We start from the raw sequence: 9,288 nt of genomic DNA on the forward strand, positions 1-9,288 counted from the left end.
AGTCGGCTGCTGAGTTGAGATGACAGGAATTGCTCAGTGTTGATAACACTTGGATGTTGCTAACGTAATTGCAGTTTGCCAAACCAGTCTCAAAAACTAAGGTTCTGGGTTCTGCGGCCCGGCGCTGTTGCGGAGGGCAGACCACTTGTTACTGCTGCCGCCGTCTCCGCCGCTTCACGGCGGCCATCGGGGTTCACCCGCGCATCCGTCTGTAACGAAAGTAAAGCAGATCCTTGGCAGAAGCCAGAAATGCGGTCCTTGGACCTGGCTCCTCGGCAATTAGCCCTGAGAGGGAAGAATCGGCTGGCTCCTGAGATAGACCGGAGCACACAGAGCCTCCCCACACCTTCAGATCGGCACCTTGCTGCCCAGGAGCCTCCTCCAGCTGGCCTTCCTTCGCAGTCCACTACGGCCACTTCCAATAGCAGTGCGGGCATCCGGTGGTCCAGACAGGAGACACGGACGCTTTTCCCCATACCAGGTGAGGCACAGTATATTCAGCGCCTCCAGACCGTGCATCACAATGCAGACGTCTACCAGACTGCGTCTAAGCGGATGCAGCAGGAAGGCTTCCGCCGCACCGAGCGTCAGTGCCGCTCCAAGTTCAAAGTCCTGAAGGCATTATATTTAATGGCCTATGTGGCCCACGCCACAAGTATGGGTGATCCACCACACTGTCCCTTTTATGATACGATGGATCACTTTCTCCAAAATGAGATAGTGACTGACGCGCATAACTTAACGGAGGAGGCTGCTTGGGCCCAGCACTGTGATCAGAACTCGGCGGCCCCTGACACCCCAGGGGAAGAGGGAACCAGCATTCTGGGAGCAAAGAGGACTCAGGCAGCAGATCGCCAGCCTATCTTGAAGACAGTTAAGGAATCAGATGAGGATTGTCAACTGAGGATCAGTGACCAGATGAGAGAAACCAGCGACCTTGAGGACTCCCGGGACGAACCCTCGGGTGCGGGATGCTCTCGAGGGACTCCCAGCTACAGCAGCTCCCACCGCCTTTTCAGAGGTGCAGCCGCTCCCTGTCAGAGCAGCTCCATGACCAGACTGCGAGTGTGTGGTGAGCCCAGCCCCTGCACCAGTTCCGGCCGAAACACTCCCGGGGTGGCCTCGGCACAGCGGCCTCCGGGCTCCTCCTCCAGAGTTCCTTTTGTTTCTGGTGGGGATGGGCCTTTGACCAGTGAGGCCCCTCCCAGGTGGGCAAGGCGAAGTAGGCGGTCAGTGGCCAGGATTATCGCAGCCCAGTCGGCAGAAAACAGGAGATTGGCAGGAGAACTTTCAAAGCGGGAGGAAGAAAAATTGGACCGGCTGATTGCCATTGGCGAGGAGGCCAGTGCCCAGCAGGACCCTGCCAATGAGCCGCGCAGGGATGCCGTGGTCGCGCGCGGTGGAAGAGGCAACCGGTGCTTTTCAGCTAGCGCTTGAAAAGTTGCTTCAGAGGTTAATTTCAAACACCAGAAGTTAGGAGCTGATCACACAAGGGTGTATTTCCTTCTCTGGCAGAGGCCCGGTCCAACAGCTGCCTTATGGTACCCTGGCTCCTTTTCCGTGTCCTCAGAAAAAGAGTGGATGGACCATTAATGTGCAGAAGGGTAGGAATATACTTGCTTCTCCCAAGCGTCTCCACTAGTTGAAAGACCTTTCAGAAACGTGAGAGGTAGCCTAGTAGACAACGGAAGCGGCCAAGTCCAGAGAGCTAGTTAGCCCCGGTTTCATCACGGATGTGCGACAGTTTAGTTTACCTCTCAACACCAGTTTCCTCGGCTGTTAAAAGGGAGCAACCTGCCTACCTCACAGGGTTGCTGTGAGGATCAGATGCCTTAAATAGATGTGAAAGGGTTTAAAAGTTTAAAAGCACTAGACACATGTAAGTTATTAAACCATATGACCTTGGCCGAGGTCAGACTAGGGTGAGGCACGGTAGCTGACAAGATACATACGGAATTAGGGTTGTATACCGAGACCTCATTGCTTGAATCTACTAGTTTAACTTGACTGCTTCCTGGAGTTTACAATCTTCATTTCTTTAAATCTCTCTATAGCTCATTAGGCTAATATAGACACAACACGCATTGGTACCTTTATCGCTTATATTTTCGCTGCTTTGTCTGTGACATACCCACTAGCAAACACTCAATAGTCAAACCATCTTTCCCTCCATTTTACTAGTCCTTCGTCTCTTATCACTGTGGATATATTTCAGAACTGACAGGGAGCCACAACCGTGCGTTTTAGTTCATATTTATAATCTTTGATATAATGAGAAACTGGCTGTCGTATGAAATATTACATGTAAGTAAATTATTTGCATTCCATATTTTTTAGGTTCCTTGATTATGCATAATTATATATCTTTAGCTTTGGTTTGCCATTTGGACATTGTGGAACCAATTCCGATTATATCGGTTTCCCAAATGCTTTTAGCTAATTTTGTTCTTCTCTGTTAGCCTTTTTTCTGTCTGGTATGTTACAGAAGGCCAGCCCTAGAAAACTTTTCTTCTAGGGAACTTTCCAAAGTCACTCTTTCTCACAAGATATCGACAGAAGTTCACCTCATTAATGGCACATGATGGAATAGAACAGCTTTGGGAACAGTTGGGTGGTGTGGATAAGGATAAGTTACCTGCAATAGGTAACTCTTTTTAAGCACCAACCCTCCACAGATCCATTCCCTTTTCCCTCCAAAACACACACACTTCCTAGAGGAGATACGATGGTGTTGAGTCATGCTTCCAATTTACTCTAGAAGGGAAGCCATTACCGGCCATCGTTAGCCTAACTTCAAGCTCTTAGCGGTTATTTAGTACTTTCAGAAAGTACAAAAAGGAGACCTGGAATTTAAAAAGCTTTCCTTTAATCAAGAGGCTGAAAAAAAAGTGCAGGCGTGTTGGGAGAGGTTTTATTTTCTATTTTGCCGGCTTGGTTGCTTACCTAAATGCTGGAAATACCAATAGATGGAGAAACGGTCCAAACCACAGCGGGAACACAGTGGAAGCAGGAATAGATGGCAGGCCTCTCTGGGGAATGGGCGATTACGTAGGAAGCAGCGTGAGGTAGAACACACTGGAATCTAGTCAGAACCCCCAGATTCTAATGCTGCCACACTTGGTTACACTGAGCAGATCACTTGCCATTTTCGTGCCTCAGTTTATCTCTAAAATGAGAGGTTTGTACTCGTACCTTCCAGTTCTAAAAAATTAGATGAATAGCATAGCAAAAGGCAAAGTGAAATTCTGATTGCGATATTTTTAGTCACAGCAGCGTATTAATGGATGTGAAGTCCTGGTAACAATTGTGTTTGAAGGAAGCATTCTATGGCATTAATATTTATGAATGTACTCGTGAACTTCTATAAGCGCCACACCCAGACACAGATTCCTTGCTTTAAAGAAGCATATGTTAAAGGCACGGAAATGGAGATATACAATGTTTTTTCTCAGTTGTTTCAGGCCCTTACATTGAGGGGTCCGTGTCAGTTACAACTGGATAACACTACCGTAGATAGGTAGACTTTCTGGAAAAACTGGGAAGTACTTGAAAGAGTTAGACCTGTACTATATTAATCTATTAATGGTAGCAAAGTACACAGGCAGGGATTTACTTGAGATAAGAGAAGTGCTGCAGAGTAGAAGTCAACGTGAATTTTGCAGGTAGCAGTGCGTAGATCTAATGGGTAGAGCAACTTCAAGGTTGGGAATAAAACTCAAGGGAAAAATCTTTAAGAAGTAAACACAAAAAACAGGCCAAATCTTGTGAAGAGGAGGGAAGTCGTAATAAGGGGAGGCTGTAGAGAAACAGGCCCAGAAATCCTGTCTGAGCTCTAGGCCCAGGCGTGACCCCCTGTCGGTCTGCAGGCAGGTCACTTGAGCATTCTGTACCGCAGGCGCCTCACCTATCCAGTGGGAGGCTATCCCAGCTACCTCGCGGGAGCTGTGTGAGGGCCCAGTGGACAGATGAATGTAAAGACAGGCGTTTCCAGACCTGGCGGGCTCTGTACTGGGACAGCAGGGGGAAGAAGCCCGGTAGCGTGAGAGTGCTGGTGAGCGCGGGGCAGGGCCTGCTGACCACAAGGGGCACTTCAGCAGGGTGGAGGAGGATGAAGGCCATGGTACCCTGGCAGGAGCGATGCTCTGCCTCCTGATGCCCTCGACGTAAACGGTGCTGTGTACGGCAACCTCCCGCCACCCTCTGTGTCTCTCTGTTCAGTAACTTAATCCTGGTGTGGACAAATAAAGTTGTTATCTGTACCTAAAAAAAAAAATTAAGGTTTTTGTATTTTTTTCTATTTTCCTGTCCATTTGGGGAAGATAATAATAATAAAAATGTACAAACTTGCTCGGTTTGACGTTACACCCTGTTGTCACGACATTTTTGTGTCTTATCCTGACTGGATTGATTGATTTCAACTTGTCTTTGAAAATGTCATTTACACAGAGAGACTGAACGGACTTAATTTGTTTAGTCTTGCAAAATGATGCTTATCAGTGGACCATGATAATTCACTAAATATATCCTGTGAAGGGAGATGGTACGAACAACCGAAAGAATTATTCATAGTGTGTGGAGAACAAAAACGGATACAAGGAAGTTCGCTAACAAACAGGCCCGAGATGTTAGAATAAAGATGGATGTAAGGTATTCTTATTAGTTGTCCCATTAAAACAAAATGTTAATTTAGAGAATTTCTTCATGTCATTACGGCTTTATTGCTGCTGCTGTGGTTGTTATTTAAGTATATACAGAAGTGGCCCGACATAACTAATGTAAATTTCTCCTCCATGCTTCTTCGAGCATCATAAACGCTCAAGCTTAAATGAATTTCTGCTTCACAGAATTACAAAGTACCATTATAAGACTTAATATGTTTCCCGTTTCCTGTCTTTTCCCACTGTCTCTCTTCTAACACAGCATCCACATTTGGTCCACTTTTAAAGCAACCTTAAACTTCCTAATTCATTATTATTACGTGTGTCGCAACTGCTGACAACCATAGATTACCCAAGTTTTAAAATACCTTGTAAAGGAAGTATAAATGATCAGAAAAGCAGCTGTTTTGTTGTTGTTGTTGTTGCTTTTCATTGGATGAAATATTCTTTAAATTCTATAGTGCTTTACAATTTTCAAGAGTTTCACACACTTGATTTCATATAATCCCATAACAACCCCTTTCTTTTTGCCTACCCCTATATTGCCCCTTCCCACTTCCCTCTCCCCACTGGTAACCAATCTCTAGTTTGTTCTCTCTATCTGTGAGTCTGGGGAAGCAAAGGTTTAAAATGGTGTTTTTAGGCATGTAAAATTCATGAATAATCTGAGATGCTGTAAGCAGGTACAATGTATTCAGCCTCTGCAAAGTGCTCTCATGTATAACACCTCATGGAAACCTGGCACTTAACATTTGAATCAAGCCACAGCATAGCACGGTCAAAGTGGCTAAGTTAAGAAAAAATGGCAACTATGTGGCCTTAAACATGGGAACTCTTCTTTCCCCCTTTAGATCACCTTAAGGTACCAACGTTCCATGGAATGGACCTTGGAAACGTGGGGAAGAGGAACTTTAAGATAAGTTCTTACTCAGATCTTTTCTTTTAGGGAAAAACAACCAATTAACATAAGTAATGTTTTCCAACTATGCACTATCCAGGGAGGTGAGGTAGTATAGAAGTTTGGAGTCAGCCTTCCTGGGTCCAGAACCGCTTGCTAGCTGGATGACCTCGGACAGGCTAATAACCTCTCTGCGCCTCAGTATCCTTATCTGTAAAATGGGAATAATAACAGTCTTACCTCACAGGGCTGTTGTGCACATAAAACACTTTATAAGCAGAGACGAGAGTAAAAAACTCAATAAAGTTAAAAAAATCACGAGAGAGAAGAGCTTGACACCTAGCATTTTATCTTTTGCATAAATATAACATATGGAATATCACAAACTTAAGTAGTTCCGTGGTTCCAATTAGAGCGAATGGACACCTCTGGTTTCTACATAACAATAAGCGATTCATTTGTGATAGTTTAACTTAAACCCTACAGTCTTACTGAAAATAAGTTAGTTTGTGGAAGTTCTTGACATACCAATGAAAACCAGCTTATTGGCTCTTGCTAGAGAATTAATGGACTGCGATGCAACTCTCTAAATCCAGTGACCCATTTTGTTAAGGCAATGAGCCTCTTGGTGACATCACACTGTCCAGACCTCCATGGTGGAAATAGATCCCGAGTACTGCATCCAGCCCCAGAGGCTCAGCTTTGTAGAGGCCGCTGACAAATGGAGCAGTCTGGCTCATGGAAGAGCAGGAGAACCCACGTTATATGAGAAACCATTAAAAGGACTGGCATTTTAGCCAGTAGAAAAGGATGACCCAGAAGCTATTCAGGAACATCAAAGAGCTGTCCCAGGTGAGAAGAATGGGACTTGTTCAGGAAGTCATCGGAAGTAGTAGGGGAACATTATGTGTCATTTTGCACAAAACAAGACATCTGGCAGTGAAATGGGTTGCTTCTCAAAATAGCAAGTACCCAATACTGAGAGAGTGATTAAGGTAAGATTCCTTCTTTGTAAAGGTAACCCTCTTACGCTGTTGGTGGGAATGTAAACTGGTGCAGCCACTATGGAAAACAGGATGGAGGTTCCTCAGAAAACTAAAAATAGAGCTGCCATATGATCCAGCAATCCCACTCCTGGGCATATACCCAGACAAAACTATAATACAAAAAAAATACATGCACCCCAATGTTCACTGCAGCACCATTTACAATGGCCAAGACATGGAAACAACCTAAATGTCCATCGACAGATGAATGGATAAAGAAGATGTGGTATATACATATATACAATGGAATGTTACCCAGCCATCAAAAAGAATGAGATAACGCCATCTGCAGCAACATGGATGGACCTAGAGATTATCACACTAAGTAAGTCAGAAAGAGGAAGATAAGTATCATATGATATCACTTATGTATGGAATCTAAAGAACGATACAAATCAACGTATCTATGAAACAAAAACAGACTCACAGATATAGAGAACAGACTTGTGGTTGCCAAGGGGGAGAGGGGTGGGTGGGGGAAAGGAAGTTCAATACAATTTTTTTAAAAAGATAAGATTCCTTCTTTGTATGGGAAACTTGAATGATAATTTCTGGATCCTAGAGCCTAAGAACTCTTTTCACTCTATTTTAATTCTAATTTCATTTTAATATTGCAAATAAGTTTTCAGATGCTATCCCTTCCTCCAAAGCCTCTTTGGGGTATGTGCTATAGCTGAGAGATGTAGGTACTGTCAGCATTCTCCGTGCCAACATTACCAAGATATCTTTACCAAGAGGCTAATTAGAACCTCTTGGAGAACTTCATAAGATTTTCAACTTCTAATGCTTCAGTTAACATTTCCCATCATTTTATTTTGGCCTGGTGTTAAATGGAAAAAGAGGTGCCATTTTATGGAAATAACAGTTCCATGAAGACTAAAAAAATCCCTCGAGTAGGAGACATTTGCAGTCTGTTTACATTGTTTTATGCCATTTGATCCCTCATGGGGGGGCAGTAATATCATTATTTCCATGTTACAGATGAGGTCCTGATGCTTAAGTAGCAGAGTTCAGATCTGAGTCCAGACCTTCTGACTCCAAATCCAGGGCTCCTTCCCTTGGGCCTTACTCACTGCTTCAAACTGTTCAGTCAACATACATCTGAGGACCAACAGCAGGGGTGAAAAGCCTTGTCAATGAAACTCAGTAATGAAAGAAAAAAGCAACCAGGTAAAGGCTGGTTTCCTCAAAAGGAAATATGGAGTTGGAGATTCAATTAGAGAAAATTGTGGAGAGATTTTCAGATTACAAAAGGGATTAATGAAGGAATAAAATTAGTCAACCAAAAGGGTCAAGGTTTAGAAACAATATATTGGAGTCGAGAAAAGATATGTCTGGGATCTGGGAAACTAAGAGAGGGCGGAGAATTAGGAAAGAATGCAGCTAAAGTGAATGGACACGGTGACGGAAGAGACTCATCTGGAACAATATGAAAATAAGCTGGAGCCAGAGCCTCGCGTGGACCAGTAGGAGTATCCAGACAGGCAGAAGGAGAGGTAAATAAAGGAACGCTCCTAAATGGCAAATCACTATTAAACAAAGAAGATGATAGACACAAAAAGACAGCCATGAGAACCAAAACCTAAATTCAGAACAATAGATTTGGTTTTGTACATTGTTTTCCACAGGGGCAAAATTCTATTTTCCTTTCTTTGGGCTTATTTTCTTCCCACTATGCCTCCCTCCGAGCTCTCCAAAAGGGAAATGCAGAGGGTGTGAAGGGGATGAAAAGTCAAGCTGCATATTTTTAATGTGTTTCCAAATGCCACTGAGAAAGCTACTGCAGCCTACTTGGTATGTAACATATATTTTAAAACCGCTAAACCGTGATAGTCATGATGAGAGCACAAGCTGGCATCGGTGGGGGTAGGACCATGACTCAGATTTGAAAAAAAAAAAGAATTAAATACCGGCAGTTTGCTGCTCACACACTTGATCTTGTAGAGCATGATGAGTCCATATTTAAAACTAGATCATGTTTTTTGAAACTGATATATTGAAAAAGAACTTTTACACCTTTGGATTAAAAAAATACCCTATAACTAAAGTGCAGTATTACCGGGCTTCCCTGGTGGTGCAGTGGTTAAGAATCCGCCTGCCAATGCAGGGGACACGGGTTCAAGCCCTGGTCCGGGAAGATCCCACATGCCGCGGAGCAACTAAGTCCGTGTGCCACAGCTACTGAGCCTGCGCTCTAGAGCCCTCGAGCCACAACTACTGAAGCCCACGCGCCTAGAGCCTGCGCTCTGCAACAAGAGAAGCCACCGCGATGAGAAGCCCGCGCACCGCAACGAAGAGTAGCCCCCGCTCGCCTCAACTAGAGAAAGCCCGCGCGCAGCATCGAAGACCCAACCCAGCCAAAAATAAATAAATACATAAATTTTTTTAAGTTTTAAAGAAAATAAAGTACAGCATTATCATGTATATTAGAATGAGGAGAACCTGCCTCAGCATATCATCCAAACACACAGACTGCCACAGAGATATACTTATGCTTGGAATCAGGCAACTTGATTTGCCCTTGGCCACTCCATCAAATATGTGCTCTAGAAGCAGCTTCTCCCTGGGGAGCAATGTCCTCAAAAAACGTCCAGAACAAAGTGACTTCTCTCTGACATTGACATCGGGAATTTTCTCCACAGAGAAAAGGTGAGTGTAGATACAAAATGGATAGAGGAGGGAGAAG

At 44.2% G+C, this 9,288-nt stretch overlaps 1 protein-coding gene across 1 annotated transcript; it reads left to right on the forward strand.

Moving 5' to 3' along the window:
* Window positions 1–249: 249 nt before the first annotated feature.
* LOC112410063 (uncharacterized) lies at window positions 250–1,437 on the forward strand. The gene is made up of 2 exons (XM_024760454.1): window positions 250–277; window positions 704–1,437. Exons 1-2 carry the CDS (start codon window positions 250–252, stop codon window positions 1,435–1,437), a joined length of 762 nt encoding a protein of 253 aa, XP_024616222.1.
* The last annotated feature ends 7,851 nt before the right edge of the window (window positions 1,438–9,288 follow it).

Source organism: Neophocaena asiaeorientalis, unplaced genomic scaffold (genome assembly GCF_003031525.2).
Source record: "Neophocaena asiaeorientalis asiaeorientalis breed wild unplaced genomic scaffold, Neophocaena_asiaeorientalis_V1.1 scaffold448, whole genome shotgun sequence".
Taxonomy (NCBI): Eukaryota; Metazoa; Chordata; class Mammalia; order Artiodactyla; family Phocoenidae; genus Neophocaena; species Neophocaena asiaeorientalis.

Bases quoted from the DNA above. Each gene is read 5' to 3' on its own strand.
- LOC112410063 (XM_024760454.1), top strand. From the start codon at position 250: ATGCGGTCCTTGGACCTGGCTCCTCGGC. The intron at 278-703 runs AATTAGCCCTGA...CGATGGATCACT, and splicing joins CTTGGACCTGGCTCCTCGGC to TTCTCCAAAATGAGATAGTG.